Source organism: Bos indicus, chromosome 3 (assembly GCF_029378745.1).
Source record: "Bos indicus isolate NIAB-ARS_2022 breed Sahiwal x Tharparkar chromosome 3, NIAB-ARS_B.indTharparkar_mat_pri_1.0, whole genome shotgun sequence".
Lineage (NCBI taxonomy): Eukaryota > Metazoa > Chordata > Mammalia > Artiodactyla > Bovidae > Bos > Bos indicus.
Genome location: NC_091762.1, coordinates 23,200,436 through 23,219,994, shown reverse-complemented (window position 1 = coordinate 23,219,994; position 19,559 = coordinate 23,200,436). Strand labels below are relative to the sequence as shown.

General features: G+C 43.1%; 1 protein-coding gene across 18 annotated transcripts in view; it reads left to right on the top strand.

The window, feature by feature from the left end:
• PDE4DIP (phosphodiesterase 4D interacting protein) overlaps positions 1–13,901 on the top strand; it is a 238,564-nt gene extending 224,663 nt beyond the window's left edge. For 7 of the 18 annotated variants that reach the window (XM_070785804.1, XM_070785803.1, XM_070785808.1 and 4 more), the window contains 9 exons: positions 276–400; positions 5,638–5,877; positions 7,535–7,651; positions 8,212–8,438; positions 9,483–9,662; positions 10,754–10,892; positions 11,221–11,267; positions 12,132–12,183; positions 12,862–13,901. In XM_070785804.1, the coding sequence (XP_070641905.1) occupies positions 276–400; positions 5,638–5,877; positions 7,535–7,651; positions 8,212–8,438; positions 9,483–9,662; positions 10,754–10,892; positions 11,221–11,267; positions 12,132–12,183; positions 12,862–13,007 (1,273 nt within the window). In that variant the 3' untranslated portion in view covers positions 13,008–13,901. Of the gene's footprint in view, positions 1–275; positions 401–5,637; positions 5,878–7,534; positions 7,652–8,211; positions 8,439–9,482; positions 9,663–10,753; positions 10,893–11,220; positions 11,268–12,122; positions 12,184–12,861 lie in introns of all 18 variants that reach the window. The other 11 variants (XM_070785813.1, XM_070785812.1, XM_019956701.2 and 8 more) reach the window with 4 other exon arrangements.
• Positions 13,902–19,559: the final 5,658 nt, after the last annotated feature.

Below are 19,559 nucleotides of genomic sequence, written 5' to 3'. Positions count from 1 at the left end.
AGCCCTGTAACTGCTGGACAACATGACAAGACACGGTGGGGCAGTAAGAACACCGGGTAGTGTGTCCCAGGTGTGATAGCTAACAGCACAGTTCTAAGCAAAGGGGCTTTACCCTCTGAGCCTCCCTTGCCACATCTGTAAAATAAAGGCAGTGGTCTTCATGACACCTCAGTTGACATCTAGGGCTAAAATTCTATGATGTAAAAGTTGGCTCAGAGCCTCTTGCCCTGATAGGAATCCACCTGCTCAGTGGACCCTTGCTTCTCCCTTGCCAGGCTGCAGCGTAAGCTGGCCCTCCTGCAGCAACAGTGCGAAGAGAAACAGCAGCTCTTCCAGTCCCTCCAGTCAGAGCTACAGATCTATGAGGCACTTTATGGTGACTCCAAGAAGACGCTGAAAGGTATGTTTTCCCTTCTTCCCCACCCTGGGAGCTTCTTGTTCTTGCTAGAGCTTCCGATGAAGTCTTTACCTTGGGAGTTCCAGAGATCTTGGAAACTTACTTTGTTCTATCTGAGAAAAAGCCTCAGTCATTGAGGATCCCAATAAAAAGCGGGGAGCCCTCACACACAAAGCCCAGATGCTGGTGACAAGAGCAAGATTCAGCCTACAGATCCTTAAAAATAGGCTACAAGAGTCAAACTTCACCTACCTGGATGGTCTGAGACAAGTTAATCAAAATCCAGATTATACAGTGATTTTTAAAAAATGCAAAGAACCATGCTGGTGGTGTCATCATTTGAAAAAGTCTCAGATGTTGTGAATTCTGATCACCCACGCAGCGATTGTTGCAGACAACCAGCTCCCACACTGACCTTCCCAAAGTGAGAAAAAAGTTTTCTTTAAAGACATTTTTATTCTGGGCATAATTAATTTGTCAGAAAAATAATTTGCAGATATTTCTCTAAGTCCTTTTAGTGTCTTTGAAAGACAGCACTTTTTAGATTTTATTGAACATCAAATTTTTTTTTTATTATTTACTCTTTTCTTTATGTCCTAGCGAAGAAAGCTTTGTCTATCTCAAGATCATAAAGATTTCCTTGTATTTTTCTTCTTGAAGTTTTATAGTTTTTGCTCTTATGTTTAAGAGCAAAACTGTGTTTTGCTGTGTTTCATTTTGAGTTAATTTTGTATATGATGTGAGAAAAAGGTTAAAGTTCTTTTTTCCCTATATTGATATCCAGTTTTCCCAGCACCATTTATTACAAAGAATGTCCTTTTCCCATTTAATTACCTTGGCAGCTTTGTTGACAATCAACTGACCATAACTTCTGTTAGTAATATTTTGTAATTTTTTGTATATTCATCTTTCATATTTTAATTTTTACATAAATATTTCTCATGTGTGGGATAACATTTTCATTTCAACTGCCAAGTAATTTTTTTGCTAGGATATAGAAACACAATTGATTTTTCATCACCACAACCATCCTCAAATTGCTTGGCATCTCCATTAAAAAACAACGGCCAAGGCAAAAAAAAATCACTTGCCAATATATGTGTGAGTCTATTTCTGAATTCTTCACTCTGTTCCACTAATAAATATGTCCATTCTTCCACCAATAACAAGCTGTTAGAGTTTTTATAGTAAAATCTGAATTTGTTTGGCTAAGTCTTCACACTTTGTTTTTTTTTTTCTCTTTTAAAATTAAAAAAAAATATTGGAGTACATTTCATACACAATGTGTTAGTTTCAGGTGTACAGAAAAGTGATATAGTTATACACAGACATATATCCATTCATTTTCAGAATCTTTTCCCATATAGGTTTTACAGAAGATGTTTATGTTAATACCAACCTCCTCATTTACCCCTCCCCCCACCTTTCCCTTTTGGTAACCAGAAGTTTGTTTTCTAAGTCCGAGAGTCAGTTTCTGCTTTGTAAATAAGTTCACTTGTATCATTTTCTAAGATTCCATATATAAGTGATATTATATTTGTGTTTTTCTGTCTGATTGACCTCACTTAGTGTGATAATCTCTAGGTCCACCCATGTTGTTGTACATGGCATTATTTCATTCTTTTTTATGGCTAAGCAATAGCCCATTGTATACATGCACCATATCTTCTTTAATCATTCATTTGTCAATGGACATTTAGGTTGCTTCCATGTCTTGGCTATTTTTTCTTTGTCTTTTATTTTTCCATGTCTTGGCTATATTTTCTCTTTGTCTTTTATTTTTCCCAATTTGACTAATATGTGTCTGAGAGTGTTCCTCCTTGGGTTTATCCTGTGTAGGACTATCTTCACTTTCTTGACTTGAGCAACTGTTTCCTATCACACGTTAAGAGTGTTTTCAGCTGTTATCTCTTCCAATATTATCTCAGGCTCTGTCTCTCTCTTTTCTCCTTCTGGAACTCCTATAATACAAATGTTGATACATTTAATGTTGTCCCAGATGTCTCTTAAAACTGTCCTAATTTTTTAATTTACTTTTTTCAATTGAATGTATTTTATTAAGACTAATTCTGAATGGAAAAACATAGCCAGAATAGTGCCTTTGGCATCTTATTTGAAGCTTTCTATTCCATTCTATTCCCTCATCTCCCTCCTTCATTTTATGTCAAGTTACAAACTTGGTTTCATGATAATAAAATCAGTCTTAGGCCTCTGGCATGCTTTCATGCAGAGTTTTGTTGAAATGGCTCCAGTAAAAAACAGGGAGACCACCTTGTACTGTGTGCCCACTAATGGCACCGGCTTTGTACTTGGATGCCAGGTAGACATCTACCACCTTGTGTCAGAGCCACCTCCAGAATTTGTACTCTATGAGTTTATATCCTCACAGCACCAGGTGGTGTTCCAGGGATCACCCTTCCTGTAAGGATCCTCCTTGTAATGTGGATTCTTTATCCATGGGGAAGAAAAGGACTTTTGAAGAATGATTCTTGAGAAATGTGCTACATACTACTGTATTGCATGATATATTTCATAGATTCCATGTCAGTCACTTTTCCTTGGTCACGCCAGAAGATTTTAGTTCATGAAGCCAGATGGTAAGAGTAGTCCAAACCCAGCTTCTTAACCAGCATTGGATAGTCACTCCAGCTGTAGACTTTTTCATGGAAAGCAATGTTGTAGGAGGGCCAATATCCTCTCCGCAGAGCATTAAACTGTCCTTATTTTGTTTTCATTCTTTTGTTCCATGGCAGTGATTTCTACCATTCTGTCTTCCAATTCACTTATCTGTTATTCTACCTCATTTATTCTGATACTGATTCCTTCTAGTGCCTTTTTCATTTTAGTTACTGTATTGTAAAACTCTGTTCTTTATACCTTCTAGCTCTTTGTTAAACATTTCTTGTATCTTCTTGATCTGTGCCTCCATTCTTTTCTGAGATTTTGAATCATCTTTACCCAACATTACTCTGAATTTTTTTTTTGGTAGATTGCCTACCTGCACGTCACTTAGTTGTTCTCCTGGGGTTTTATCTTGTTCCTTTGTTTGGAACATATTTCCCTGCTGTCTCATGTTGTCTAAGTTTCCGTGTTTGTGGTCTCCTTTCCATAGGCAACAGGATTATAGTTATTTTTGCTTCTGATATCTGCCACCTAGTGGGTGAGGTTGGTCCAGGAGATTGTTCAGGCATCCTGGTGGGAGAGACTGGTGCCTGCCTAGTGGTGGGTGGACCTGGATCTTGCCCCTCTGGTGGGCAGAGCTAGGTCAAGGGGTATGTTTAGAGGCATCAGTGGACTCCTGATTACTTTATTCAGCCTGTCTGCTAATGAGTAGTGTTGTGTTCCCATCCTCCTGTTGGTTGTTTATCCTGAGGCATCCCAGCACTGGAGCCTATAGGCTGTTGGGTGGGGCCAGGTCTTGGTGCCAAAGTGGCAACCTCCTGGAGAGCCTCCTGCTGCTGCTGCTAAGTTGCTTCAGTCGTGGCCAACTCTGTGCAACCCCATAGACGGCAGCCCACCAGGATCCACCATCCCTGGGATTCTCCAGGCAAGAACACTGGAGTGGGAGCTTACATTGTTGAATATTCCCTGGAGCTTCTACCACCAGTGTTCATATCCCTACAGAGAGCCAGGATACCCTCCAAGACCTGCAGGTAGGTCTGGCTCAGGTTTCTATGGTGTCATTGCTTTGGCCTAGGTCCCAGTGCTCATGAAACTTTGTGTGCACCCTCTAAAACTGGAGTCTGTTTCTCCTAGCCCTGTGGAACTCCTACACTCAAACCCTGCTGGCCTTCAGAGCCAAATGCTCCAGTAGCTCCTCCTTCCTATTACAGATCCCCAGGCTGGGAAGCCTGGTGTGGGACTCAGAATTCTCCTGTGGGAGTACTGCAATATATTTTCCTGTTTGTGGGTAGCCCACCCAGCAGGTATGGGATTTGCTTATATCATGAAAGCACCCCTCCTGCTCTCTCACTGTGTCTTCTTTGTCTTTGGATGCAGAATATCTGTTTTGGTAGGTGCCAGCGTTTTCTGTTGATGGTTGTTTAGCAGTTAGTTGTGATTTTAGTGTTTTCAAAAGAAGAGGTGAGCTCGTCCTTCTACTCTGCCATCTTGTCCTGCACTCTTCATTTATTCCATTTCGTGAGAATATTCACATAGCTCACTGCAGAAATAACGTGTTTGGTTAAGGCCCATGGCTCTGATGCAACTGGATGCATGTATCATATGGTATATGCATCCTATTACCTTGATAAAAACTGAAACAAATTCTTTTTAAACACATTTGACTTCAATGTTTTTAGATGAGCAATTATAGTCTTATAGAATATTTCTTAGATTTCTTCTTCCCCCAGTACATAGAGAAAGGCTATGGGTGATGAGTGCAGGTAAAAAGGCAAGTAGAACTTGAGAAGTCCAATTAGTTATGATCTCTCCCTCTCATTTTTTTTTTAATTTTTAAAATTCATTTATTTTTGACTGTACTGGGTCTTCACTGTTGCACAGGCTTTTCTCTAGTTGGGATGGATGGGCTTCTCATTGTGGTGGCTTCTCTTGCTGAAAAGCATAGGCTCTAGGCATATGTGCCCCATAATTGTAGTTCCCAGACTCCAGAGCACAGGCTCAGTAGTTGTGACCTATGGGCTTAGTTGCTTCATGGCATGTGGGATCTTCCTGGGCCAGGGATTGAACTCACGACTTCTGTGTTAGCAGGCAGATTCTTTACCACTGAGCCACCAGGGAAGCCCTATCCCTCCCATTCTTAAGTGCTGCCCAAAGGCCTGATGCCTTCTTCTTCCTGTCCCCTTTGATTCCTGAATGTGGAGGTCATCACATCTTCTCTCTCAGTCTGTGTACTTCTCCAGCTTAGTATTGATCTTCTGCCTTGAAAGACCCTGCTCTCTAGCCTGAAGGACTAAGGTTAATAAGGAGGAGAAATATTAGGTTTGACTTCATCTGCCAATCATGTGCCCTCTAAATGGACAAGGGTCATTTGAGTCTCAAGGAAACTCCAGGCTGGAGTGTGTACCATCTTAATATGTGCCAGTCCTCGCCCAGGAAAAGTGACATCCCCATCACAGCAGGGGATGTAATGGTTCTAAACAGATTCTAAGCCACATTAGTCCTGGGATTCTGAGATTACAGTGGGGTCCTTGGCAGAAAGGAACGTCACAGAAGAGTGTTCTGACAGATGCTTGGAAACACTTGGTTCAGTGCCACCAGATCTCTCTCTCTCCTTTCAGCTTATACCTGGGATGCCTGTCACCAAGTCCCTTTGAGCAGTGACTTGAGCCACCTGGTGGCAGAGATCCGAGCTTTGCGAGGGCAGCTGGAGCAGAGCATTCAGGTGAACAACTGTCTGCGATTGCAGCTCGAACAGCAGTTGGATGGTGGTGCCAGCAAAGCTGGCCTCAGCTCCTCCTCCGTTAACCAGAAATTCCCCACCAACACTGACCCTGGAAACAAGCAGCCATTCTTCCAAGGTAGGAAGGAAAAGGGAATCATGAAGCCCTCAGCCAGTGGGAAGGTCCCCAGGATGTGTGTGGTGGAAGGGACAATATTGCCTCTTCCACACTCCTTAGGGTCAGGGTGAAATCAAAGATGCTTCAGTACAGTGCCTTGAGGGCATGGAGTTTGGGGTAAGATCTGGCTCCAGATTCTGAGTTTGCCGCTTACATGTTGTTTGCCTTAGGAAAAGTGCTAAAACTCCTCAAGTATTTAAGCCTTAGCTTCCTGTTCTTTAACATGAGGATAATAATAATATAAACTATTATGTGGAGCATTAAATGAAATAATTTACAAGTACCTGACACCATGAGAAGTACTCAAAACAATTAACAGCTGTATATGTTAATGCCTATTCCTTATGTTTGTGGAGTGTTTTAAAATTTACCATGTTTTCAAATAATTTTTCAAATAATTTCATCAGAGCTAGTGCAGGATTTACTATCTCTGTATTTCACATGAGAAAATATAGGCACTGAGACAATTAATTGATACGCTGAGGTCTGTGGGAGTTAACAGGCCAACCCAGGATTTAAAGCAGAAGTTTTGATTTGCTGTGTTCCTTCTCCTTCATTATGTTCTGTCTCGGTATTGCTTCTCTTCCCTCTCAGGCTTTGCCCTCTCAATGCCTCCCCACAGCACCAGCCAGGACTCATTCCTGCTGGCTCAGTCACTCCTCCTCATCATCATATAGCAGAGAGGCCTGAGCTAGAAATCTGGTTCTAAGCCACATTTGCCTGAGTGGGATCATATCAGTCTCTTCGTGATATTTTCCAGATTGCGGTCTGGTCTCCACTAGGGCATCTCAAACTCACCAAGGCTTATGTCTCCTATTCTTCTTATACTAGTACATATTTTCCAGTACTGACTCATTAGAACAGTGATTAGAGAGCAGAGTTAAATCCCCATAAATCCATTCACTTCTTGATCAAATATTTTAACATATGTACTGCATATCAGTTCAGTTCAGTCGCTCAGTCGTGTCCGACTCTTTGCGACCCCATGAATCGCAGCACGCCAGGCCTCCCTGTCCATCACCAACTCCTGGAGTTCACCCAAACTCATGTCCATCGAGTCGGTGATGCCATCCAGCCATCTCATCCTCTGTCGTCCCCTTCTCTTCCTGCCCCCAATCCCTCCCAGCATCAGAGTCTTTTCCAATAAGTCAATTCTTCACATGAGATGGCCAAAGTATTGGAGTTTCAGCTTTAGCATCAGTCCTTCCAAAGAACACTCAGGACTGATCTCCTTTAGAATGGACTGTTTGGATTTCTTTGCAGTCCAAGGGACTCTCAAGAGTCTTCTCCAACACCACAGTTCAAAAGCATCAATTCTTCGCGTATATTTATGCATATTTATATTTAGTTACAAAGCATTGTATTAGACATACTGCATACAATATTGTATTCATATTTGGGATTAGAAAAATACGCCTAATAGTTTTTTCAAATTACAAGCTTTTTTCTCATGGAACAGCCTTCACATCTTATTTCAAAATAAGTGATTAGTTTGCTGTTGGTTTTGATTGTGGAACATGGGTGATGACTGTATGAGAGGAGGGTCATGGTGCCTTAGATCTCCAGTGGAGTGGTGTGTTCCAGGGTTCCTAAAGCTGTGGCTGTCTTTACTCCCTAGATTCGGTTGCCTCCCCTCCAGTTCGGGATGTGGGCATGAATTCTCCAGTTCTCGTCTTCCCCAGCTCTTCTTCTGCGGCTCCTGGCCCAGAGACCACAACCTTCAGTAGGACGAACGGTAAAGAGGGCAACCACAGGACTCAGGGTCTAATGATGGAAAATTATTAATACAAGTAACTTTTGGTTCTCTGTATATACATTATCTGAATTTAGAGATTTTTCTCTGCATGTCCCAAGGCCTTTAGCCCTATCATTCCACCTCCTGTGGCTGCCTTTTTTGTTACTACTCTTCCTCATGTGGTTTTCCTGTTGCTCTGGTATTGCTTCATTGTACTGTAACCTCTTCCTTCTTGAAAGTGCTCTCTGTATCCAGCTTAATTTCCTTGTCTGTGTCTTCTCAACCCCCAAATTAAAAAAAAAAAAAACACATTAATGTCTTTCCTGAATGTTTGTCAATAAGGATAAAATTTACCTCCTGGCAATTTTATGATTCTGAGATGGTGAGAGAAAGACTATAATAATATAGAACCCAGAATATGTATGGACTTCACAGGTGTGCTTTCCAAAACTGTCGATCTTGTTTCTGGCCTCTTTTACTATTTGATGTCCCTTTTGGATTGAACTGAGGATGACTATGAATAACAGTGGGTTCTTTGTTGTTGTGGTTTTATTCCTCAGAGCTGGGTTTGGATGCTTCTCCAGTAATGAAGAACCCTCGCAAGCTGGAGGGCGACGCTACTGATGGCTCCTTTGCCAATAAGCATGGCCGCCACGTCATTGGCCACATTGATGACTATAGTGCCCTAAGAGAGCAGATTGGGGAGGGCAGACTGCTGGTCAAGAAGATAGCATCACTGGTGAGACCAACCTGCAGCTTCTCTGGTCTTGAAGCTCCAGGCATAGAGGTAATCACATTTTAGCTCTTAGGTGCAACTTTTCCTTAAGCCCTTTCTTCTTTTGATTTTAACTCCTTCTCCCACTATCGTTTTTCCTGCTCCACATCTCTCACCAGCTGAGGATGTATCTTCCATTTACATCCAGCTAGGGCTTCCGTCTTCACCAGCTAGTTTCACTACCAGCTTTGTTCTGTTCCAGATGTAGCTGACTCTCCATTTCCCCTGAGAACCACAGAAAAGCATGTGCAGCATTGCCATCCTCATCAGTAGAGCATGTTAAGCATCAGCATACTTGCAATGCTGTTTGGTTCTTTATTATCTGCTAAAGTCACACTGGGATATGATCATTTGTAGGCAGGATAAAATCACTTCATCAGTTGCCTGGGAATTGAGAATATTCATCCATATGGGCCAGATGTGTGGAAGGGGTGAGGAGGGTGGCAGCCTTGGATTTCTCTGCTCAAATTGAGCAGGAGAGGAGAGCAGGCCACAAGGCTTCTCAGAGTCTTTCCCCAGGGAGAGACCTAGGTACCAGCCACTGTGCTGTCTTAGCTCCAGGAGCCCCAACACGTGAGAGGGAGACCCACACCTGAGTCAACAAATACAACAAGGGGCTCCAGGCACAGTGCTGGAAGTGCTGACGGAGTGAACCCAGAAGTGGCGATTATCCCAGAAGGAAGGCGACAGGTTCTTGGGGGTTAGGGTGCCACTAGCGGCTGTGCAGTTCTCTGGGGAGGAGAACATGCCAGGTAAAGGGAGCAGCACTCAGTCCTTTGAGCTACAAATGGTGCAGCCCATTTGAAGCATAAGGCCTGATTTAGGGAAGGGCAGTGGGGGTGGGGGTACAGTACAAAAATAGGAACCTTAGACTCCAGAGCACAAAGCAGGACTAAAAGCCAAAAAGTGTGGAATCAAATGAATTCTTACAAAGTGGGAGGTCCTTGCTGAGGTCAGAGAACCTTGGCTTCCAGGTTAGAAAAAAGTCTCACAGGTTCAAGCAAGCCTGTGGCCGTACCTCGCTCACAAAGGAAGCTGAGGCCTGTGCTCTCTCAGCCACAGGGATGCCCATGGCTACTGCCCCTTTCCCAGGTGATGGGCAGCGAAGGCATCCAGGAGCTGAGGAGCAGCGCCACCGCCCTGCACCACCGGCTGGAGGAGTCGGCCTCCCTCCTCACCATGTTCTGGCGAGCAGCCTTGCCAAGCTCCCCCGGCCCTGTGCTTGTGGACAAAGTGGTAAGAAGCCAGCATCCTCTACCGGTTCTGCCCCCCAACTAGCCTTCTACCTCCTCGGCCTGCAGAGCCTGAAGATCAGGAGCCGAATGGGCAGTTGGGACAAAGGTGACATGAGGCGTGTGTCCCTGGAGGGAGACCTCTCCTCCGTGGTGAGCGCTCTCTGTGCAGGTCTGAAAACATTCCTCTCCTCCCAGCCTGACCCCCAGGATAAGGAGCCAAACAGGAGAAGAAAAGAACATAGAGGAGGCAGAGACATGAGAGCCCTGGTAACCCACAATTGTTCCATCCCTTTAACTTTCTAAAGTTCAGCTGAGCTGAAGTTCAGGGCCATTTAAAACATCAACACCTCCTTTTCCATCCTAAGCCCACTCCCACTCACCCCCAAGTCCACATAGGCAGACAGGATCACAGAATGTCACCAGGAGTGGACCAGCCCTTTTTACCCACCCACTGAAATCCCAGAAAAATTTCCACTTAAACCTGTGTCTCTGGGTCAAGCCTGGTGAGAGTCAGCCTCCCCCAGGTGCTCTCAGATCTTAGGCCACTCTGGTTGATGATCTTGGATTAGGTAGATTTCAAAATCCCTCCTAGGGGTTTCATTCTAGACTAGTATCAGTGATAACTTTATGGGATCCAACTTTGCTAATTGCAAGGAGGAAGTATTTTGCCATCCTGAGGTTGGCAGATATATTTACAGACTTGTAGACTGTCTCAGGCCAGCCCTGTCTCCCCAGGCATAATATTCCTAATGACCAAGTTTTGATGCCCAGGTAATAGAACTATGTCAGCACTAAATCAGAGCTCTTACTCACAGCTGGGAGTTTCAGTGTGGCCTGGACTCAGGTTCTCTGCAGCAGCTGGAGTGTGGCCTGTGCTCGTTTGCACAGGGGCTTCCAGGTCCTCAGTGTTCCCACCTCATGGCCCATCCTGAGCCATCACCTGCTGGAGGGTTTTAGAGGCTTTCATGAGGGAAATCTGGTTCACAAATACTTGAGAAGATTGTAGAATCCTATTTGGGGTGTAAAGAGCCACAAATCACAGGGTGCTTTAGGCCTTCTGACCACTGACAGAGCACCTATTTTTCTTCCCAGGGAGAGTCTATGAAAAAGGAGCTTCTGGAACTGAGAACCAAACTATCCAAACAGGAAAGTCTCCTTCAGAGTACATCTGAGCGTCTGAAGACCGCCAACCAGCAGAAGGAGAGCATGGAGCAGTTCATCTTCAGCCAGTGTGGGTGCCTGAGCCAGAGAATGGGACAGGAAACTGGGGGGCCTTCCAGGCTCCCCACCTAGGCTGTGAATGGACAGTGACCATAGAGGCTAGGGGATGGGGAAGACTGATGTGATATCCCTGAACCTCCTGTGCCATCAGTAATCATAGAGGCAGAGGAGGAGATGTGAGGGTGGAGGGGAGCAGGAGACCCCAAGCTTAGTGGCCAGAAAGACAAGCTTTAGAACACACACACCCAAGACAGATATGGACCCCGCTGGTAATTTCTGCCTTTGGGAACTGTTTTTTTGTTTGTTTGTTTGTTTGTTTGTTTGTTTGTTTGTTTCAGTGACCAGGACACACGACGTTTTGAAGAAGGCAAGGACTAATTTGGAGGTAAGGAAAACACTGCACTGATCAGAGCAACTATCACCGTCTGTATCAGAATGCACAGGTGACTCCTGACCTGCACTGACCTTCCAAGAGGAAATTTCTGGTCCATCTGTGAGCGCACAGGTTCTCAATGAACATCCCTCTGGATTCCATCCCCATCAGTCCTCCCACCCTCATCAGAAACCTTCCCTGACTTCTCAGTTCACTCTCACTTTATCATCATCTTCTCTCTTGACCCCAATTCTCTCTCCTTTATGCCACGTCAGGACTGGGGAGAAATGCAGTTCAGTTGATTCTCAAGGTCAGAGGACATGTGGGGTCTGCCTCTGAATGAGCTTTCCAGTAAAGGAATCCTGAGGCCAGTCACGGGTTCCGGGGTTCCTATGTCACTATATGAAAAACCGATGGAAAGATGCCACCTAACAAGTTGATTTCACTGCATAATATTGGGCTGAAAGCAGCAATTTGATTTTGACAAGTTTTTCTTTAGGAAACAACATAAAATCATTGGGTCTTATTGATCTAAAAGAGAACTTGGTAATAAGGAAAAACTGAAACTTAAAGGGAAAGATTATTTATAAGGCAGGCATTCTCTATGTTTATTGAAAATACCAATGCATTCTCTAGCAGCCACTTTGAAGAAAAACTTGAGGTGTTAGAAATGGCTTCAAAGTCAAAAACCAAGCCTTTTACCTTGGACTTTAAAGCTTTGCCATAATCAGTTGAGTTCATTCCTAGGAATGTTCCTAAATTGTAACCTAAAAAGATGTTGACCCCACAGTGTGAAAATGGGTTGGGCCATAATTTAACCCTGATATTTTTTCCTGCTAATTTCTTCTGATTCCTTTCTTTCCTGAGCCTTTTTAGAAGACCTCTTACAAGACTGCTTCTGTAAAGCCTTATTCCTGTCCCAGCAAAGGTAACCCAACAGCCTCTCATACTCGCTGGCTTGGGAGTCTCCTTCCCACTTCTGCTAGGCCACTGGAAATGGGCCAGGGCCCCAGTTCTAATCCCAGGCTTGTCACTAACTGGCTGTGTGGCTTTGGCTGGCCCCAGTCTCTGTGAGACCACTGACCCTCATCTGGAAGAGGATGCGCTAGATTTAGATGATTTCTGAGGGCCCTGCTGACCTGCCCCCACCGCCCTCCACCCCCGTCTCCTCATCAAGTAAACAGAACATAAACTTAACAAGGGCCTGCCTCTCAAAATGCCCTCTCCTTCTTAAAACAGGCCACTTCTATATGTGCCTGTTTCATGCTAAGCATATCTTTTCCTGGGAAATGACAAAAGTCATCCTCGTTCTCCCAAGCAAACTGGAGAGTGAGCTGGCCCCTGAAGAGGGAGCCGTAGGGTCTGGCCACCTGGTGTGCAGTGGCTGTGAGCAGAGATCTGGCCACAGGTGGTGTGGGAAGGTTTCACTCTAATCTGGTGGCACCCGCTGCTCCTCCAGACCTCAGCGCCTCCCTTCAGCTCATCCTCTTGACAGGCTCTCACCACGATCCTGGCTTCTGTCACCACTCAGCCCTCTCCAGCCTGTTAGCCACCAGCAGGATCTGATAATGGACTCTTACTTCCATTGTGTTACTTTGGTCTCCAGGTGAAATCCCTAAGGGCCCTGCCATGCACTCCAGTCCTGTGACCCTTGCCTTCCAGGAGACATGCAAGAAGCGAAGCCACCAGAGGTCCTTAAAACAGCAGGAAGGATGGGCCTGTGCCCCTTCTTCACAGCTCCCTGTCTGCTGAGGAGGATCTGGGCCCTCCTCCACACCTACTGGAGGGTCTGGAAGGAGTCAGAGAGATTGCCTCGTGGGCAGGGTGAAAGGCAGAGGGTCTTTCTTGCAGTTGAGGAATAACAAGGCAGGGTGCCCACGGCTCAGCACTAAGGAAAACATGCCTAGTTCATAGAGGACTTTGTGACACTGCTTCTGAATACGCTGGGGGCATGGGAGCCAGCAACAGACATTTCTTGCCTCATCACCTGTCCTCAGAGGGTCAGCTCAGGGGAAACGACCTGCTTCTCCACAATGCAGCATGTGGTCCCCACATTGGCACTCCTCGGCAGATCTGAAAGCACAGGACTGAGCAGCGGTGCCCTGCAGGACAGTGTGGGCAGGGGGGCCCGACTGCCTGACCCAGGGCCCATGCAGCTGGGTCACTGTCAGGCTGGGCATCAGTCGACACTGCAGCACCTGACTACTTTGAATCCATGTGGTGGGAGTGGTGACTCCCATATGCCATCTCATGCATAGCCTAGACTTCCTACTTATATTCTATTGTGATCTCCAAAAGCTGTACTGACTTTACATATACTGTCCCCTTTTGTCATCCCAACTTATCTCTGGGAACGAGGGACTAATGGCCACAGCAAGCCCACTGAAAGTCTTGTGTAAAGCAAAGCAGTGATCATTTTTAAGTGACATGCAAGAGGCCCCCAGTTGTGCTTGTGCTGAAGCCTAGTCTGTGTCTTCACAAAAGTGCTTTAGAAAGTGTGTATGTGTGTATAAATGTATGATATATATTTATATATGTTGCTATAGTGATATGTGGAAAGCTAACATAACTGGTGGACAGGGTCAGTGAAAGGAAATGACACAGTCTTTTTGGTGGCTATTAAAGCAGACTATGTATAAAAAAATAGTTTTCTTTGCCTGCTTAGTTTCCAATTTCTATACCAGCCTGCAGGGTGAGTGTGTAAGAATAGGAAAGACAAACTGTCACTAAAAAGCTCAGCATCTGAAGCAGAATCAAGATGCTGTAGTAGCTGGTATGGAGATCCCCTCCCCCACAAACACATCAAAAATACATTCACATGTGGGACACTTATTAATGGAAACTAACTGGAAACTAGCGTAACTCCTGAAAACCAAAGCTGCAAGAAGGATCTACACATAACTCGGTAGGATGGGAAAGAAAAGAATCTGTCCGGGTTCTGGGCCCCTGGGAGGGATCTGCAAAGAGAAGGTCCACAAGGGTAGACCCGGCCCTGGAGTTAGCAGGTCAAGTCACAATTTGGGCATCCCAGTCCTGGGGTCCTGCAAGGAGTGGCCCGGCCCCCTTGCCTCCTGGGAAATCTGAGACAGAAGGTTTGGAGAAGTCTAGACTCATCAGGAGCACATGCTGGGTTGCTGACAATCAGGGTGGAGAGTCGTGCACTGTGAGCAGCCTCCTTGCTGTATTTCCCAATCCAAAGGGGCCAATGCCCTGGCCCCACTCACTCCATACCACAGTCTGGCACAGGATCTTGGCAGATACTTGATCTAGCTTTGCAGAGACAGACCAGGACAGCTGGGGTGTAATCCCGGAATAGCCTCAGAGGCCATAGTCAGTGAGGGCTCAGAGCAACAGGTGTAGATGCAGCAAACGTTAGTGTGTGCACAGGGCGGCACAACAGGGCCGTGCAAGGGCCAAGGGGTGAATCTTGAGCAGACAGGCCCTGAGAGAGGACAGAGACAACCCAGAGGCCCTGGGGTGTGGTCCAGCTGGGGCTTTGGTGGCCATCACGAACACACCACACTGAGGAGTATGTAGTGGTTTGTCTTCCAGTTTAGCACCAGATCTAGGCAGACAGGTCCTGGGTGAGGTCTGCCACAGAGGCAACCCCGATCTCAGGCAGCAGTGCAGCCACCTCAATCCTTGCAGCCACAACCCCCCAACCTCCAGCCCCAGCCCACTCCACACCACAGTCTTATACTAGATCTGAGACAAACAATAGGGACATAACCTTGGACTGACCCTGAGTGGAGCTGTAGATGTATATCCTCTGTGAATATATGGCCCTCACTTGCTTCACCACTCACTTCCTTTGGGGCAGAGCATGCACTCAAGGGCAACAGCCTGATTAAACCCAACCCTCAAGGCTTCTACTCCAACAACTGGGGAACACACCCTGCCCCTGAGACAGCCATGATACAGAGCAGAGAGGAAGCCCCACCTCACATCTAGCACAGGCTTTCGATACTACACCACCAATCACACCCCACTATCAAGGGGATAATGACCAGCACAAACTGAGGAAAGACTTGACTGGCATCCATCTGAAACCAGCCCTCACACCAAAAATATGAGACTCATGGAGGCTACACAGGGATACTCCCACATAAAATCAGCCATTCAAGACCACAATAGATAACTGTTTCTCCTAAAATCATACAAAGTTAAGTAAAATGAAAAGGAAGATCTACTCCCAATTAGAAGAACAAAAGAAATTCCCTGAAAGAACAAATAATGAAACAGATCTCACCAGTCTACTAGACCAGAAGTGCACAAAGAGGTAATAACTCAAGATAATAAAAGTTATTTATGACAGAATTGCAGCCAATATCAACTCAATGGTGAAACACTGAAAGCCTTCTCACTAAAATCTGGAACAAGACAAGGAAGCTCATTCTCACCACTTGTATTCAACATAGTATTAGAAGTCTTAGCCATAGCAATCACACATGAAAGAAATAAAAGGTATTCAAATGAAGGGGAAGATTTAACATTGTCATTATATGCAGATATGACACTGTATATAGAAAACCCTATGGACTCCACACAAAAACCACTAGAACTGATACACAAATTCAGTAAGTTAGCAGGATACAAGGTTAACATACAGAAATTGGTTGCATTTCTTTACTCCAACAATGAAATATCAGAAAGGGAATGTAAATAAACTATACCTTTAAAAATTGCAATCCCCAAAATAAACTGCTTAGGAATAAACCTCACCAAGGAAGTCAAAGGTTTCTATGCTGAGAACTATACATTAATAAAGGACATTGAAGATGATTCAAAGAAATAGAAGGATATCCCAGCTCTGAATTGGAAGAATTAATATAGTTAAAATGGCCATACTACTCAAAACAATCTATGGATTTAACACAATCCTTTTAAAATCATCCATGACATGTTTCACATAACTAGAACAAATAATCCTAAAATTCATTCGAAACCATGAAAGATCTAGAATTGCAAAAGCAATCGTGAGGAAAAATAACAAAGCTGGAAACATAATCCTCCAAGACTTCATTCAATACTACAAAATGATAATAATCAAAATTATGTGGTATTAGGACAAAAATGGACATGTGGATTAATGGAACAAAATAGAGAGCCCAGAAATAAACCCACACATCTATGGTCAATTTACCTTTGACAAAGGAGGCAAGAACATACATACAACAGGAAAAAGTCTCTTCAGCAAGTGGTGTTGGGAAAGTTGGAGAGCCGCATGTAAACCAATGAAGTTAGAACACATCCTCTCACCATACACAAAAATAAACTCAAAATGGCTTAACTACTTAAACATAAGACATGACACCATAAAACTAGAAGAGGCAGAACATTCTCTGACATAACTGTGCCAACATTTTCTTAGGTCAGTCTCCCAACAGAAATAAAAACAAAAATCAACAAATGGAACCTAATCAAATTTACAGACTTTTGCATAGCAAAGTAAACCATATAGAAAATGAAAAGACAACCTCTAGAATAGGAGAAAATATTTTCAAATAATGCCGTCAGTAAGGGCTTAATTTTCAAAATACACAAACACCTCATACAACTCAACAAGAAAGAAACAAAAACAACCCAACCCAAAAATGGGCAGAAAATCTAAATAGACATTTCTCCAAAGAAATACAGATGGCCAATATGCACATGAAAAAATGCTCAACATGGCTAATTATTAGAGAAATGCAAATCAAAACTAAAATAAGGTTACCACCTCACACCACTCAGAATGGCCATCACTAAAATGTCTACCAGTAAAAAAGGGTGGAGAGGGTGTGGAGAAAAGGGAACTCTTCTGCACTCTTGGCAGAAATATAAGTTGGTGCAGCCACTGTGGAAAATAGCATGGAAGTTCCTCAGAAACTAAAAATAGAATTACCATATGATCCAGCAATCCACTCCTGGGTATATATCTGGACAAAACTATAATTCAAAAAGATTAATGTACCCCTATGTTCATAGCAGCACTAGTCACAATAGCCAAGACATGGAAAGAACCTAAATGTCCATTGACAGATGAATGGATAAAGAAGATATGATACACACACACACACACACACACACAGGAATACTACTCAACCATAAAAAAGAACAAAATCAAGCCATTTGCAGCAACTTGGATGTGACTAGAGATGATCATACTAAGTGGAGTAAGTCAGAAAGAGAAAGACAAATTCCATATGATATCACTTATATGTGGAATCTAAAATATAACACAAATGAACCTAACCATGGAACAGATTCATGGACATAGAGAACAGACTAGTGTTGCCAAGGGGGAGAGGGCTGAGGGAGGTATGGAATGGAAGGCTGGGGTTAGGAGATGTAAGCTTTTATATGCAGAATGGATAAACAACAAAGTCCTACTATATAGTCCAGAGAACTATACTCAGTATCCTATAATAAACCATAATGGAAAAAGAATATACATATATGTATGTATAACTAACTGACTTTGTTATACAGCAGTAATTTACACAACATTGTAAATCAACTATACTTCAATAAAAGAGGAGGTAATAAAATGCTAACTGAATTAAGAAAAAGTATCAACAGAAATGTAGGTCACTGTAACAAGGACCTAGAAACCATAACTATGAACCAATAAAAAATAGATAACTCAACTGCCAAGACAGAAATATAATCTAGAAGCAATGACTAGCAGACTAAATGACACAGAAGAATGAATAAGTGATCTTGAAGATAGCATAATGGGAATCAAATCCAAAGAGGAGATAGAAAGACAAATTAAAAAAAAGAAAAGCACAACTTACAAGACTTATGAGACAACAGAAATCATGCCAGCTTTCACGTAATAGGGAGTCCAGAAGGAAAATAAAGAGAAAGGGGGATTGAAAATATATGTGAAGAAATTATGGCTTAAAACTTTTCAAATCTAAGAAGGAAATAGAAATCCAGATACAGGAAGCACTGAGGGTCCCAAACAAGATGAACACAAAGAGATTTATACCAAGACATATCATACTTCAAATGGCAAAAATTAAAGGTAACAAGAGGATTCTAAATGCAGCAAGAGAAAAACAAAGAATCAGTTAAAATATAATTTCTATAAAGCTATCAGCTGATTTCTCTGAAGAAATTTTGCAGGCCAGAAGGAGTGACATAATATATCTGAAGTCCAGGAAGGGAAAAAAACCTTCAACCATGGATCCTATACCCAGCAAAATGATCATTTAGTATAGATGAGAGAGAAAGAGTTTCTCAGCCAAGTAAAAACTAAAAGCATTCAGCGAGATTAAACCTACCCCCAAAAGAAATATTAAAGGGTCTTCTCTAAAGAGAAAAGAAACAAGAATCTATAGAAAAGGAACATCACAGTTGGAAAGGTATACATACAAGGACTGAAGATCACTTAAATAAGCCAGTAGAGATTTTGAAAAACAATGAAAAAAATTGTCAAAGCAATTGTAAATACAAATAGCAGTAAGAAGATAAGCATGAAGATGTAAAACAGGACGAAGTCACAAAACGTGGGGAAGGGGATTATAAAAATGTAGATCTTTTAGAAAGTGTTTGCACTAGTATGACTTCCAATTTAAAGCAAGTAGATATAAATTGTGAGTCAACATACTTGAAAATAAGGGTCAGTGCTTGTTAATGCATATATATGGAATCTAGAAAAATGGTACTGATGAACCTATTTTCAGGGCAGGAATAGAGATGCAGATGTAAAGAAAGGACTTGTGGACACAGTGGGAGAAGGAGAGGGTGGGACAAATTGAGAAAGTAGTATTGACATACATACACTACTATATGGAAAACAGCTAGTGGGAAGCTGCTATATAACACAGGGAGCCCAGCTTGGTCATCTGTGACAACCTAGATGGATAGGATGAGTGGGGTGGGAGGGAGGTCAAGAGGGAGAGTATATGTGTACAGTTATAGCTGCTTCACGTTGCTGTATGACAGAAACTAACACAACATTCTAAAGCAATTATTGTCTAATTAAAAATAAATTTTTAAAATAAAATAAAATAAATGATGAAAACCCTATTTTAAAAAGATAGCTGTACCACAATGTTTACCTGAATCTTCATAGAAGCACTATTTACAATAGACAAGACATGAAAACAACCTAAGTGTCCATGGACAGATGAGCGGATGAGGGAGATGTGAACTATGTACATATACAATGGGATATTAGTTGGCTGTGAAAAAGAATGAAATATTGCCATTTGCAGCAACACAGATGAACCTAGAGATTATCATACTGAATGAAGCAGAGAAAGACAATTTTATATCATGTATATGTGCAATCTGAAAAATAATACAATGAAT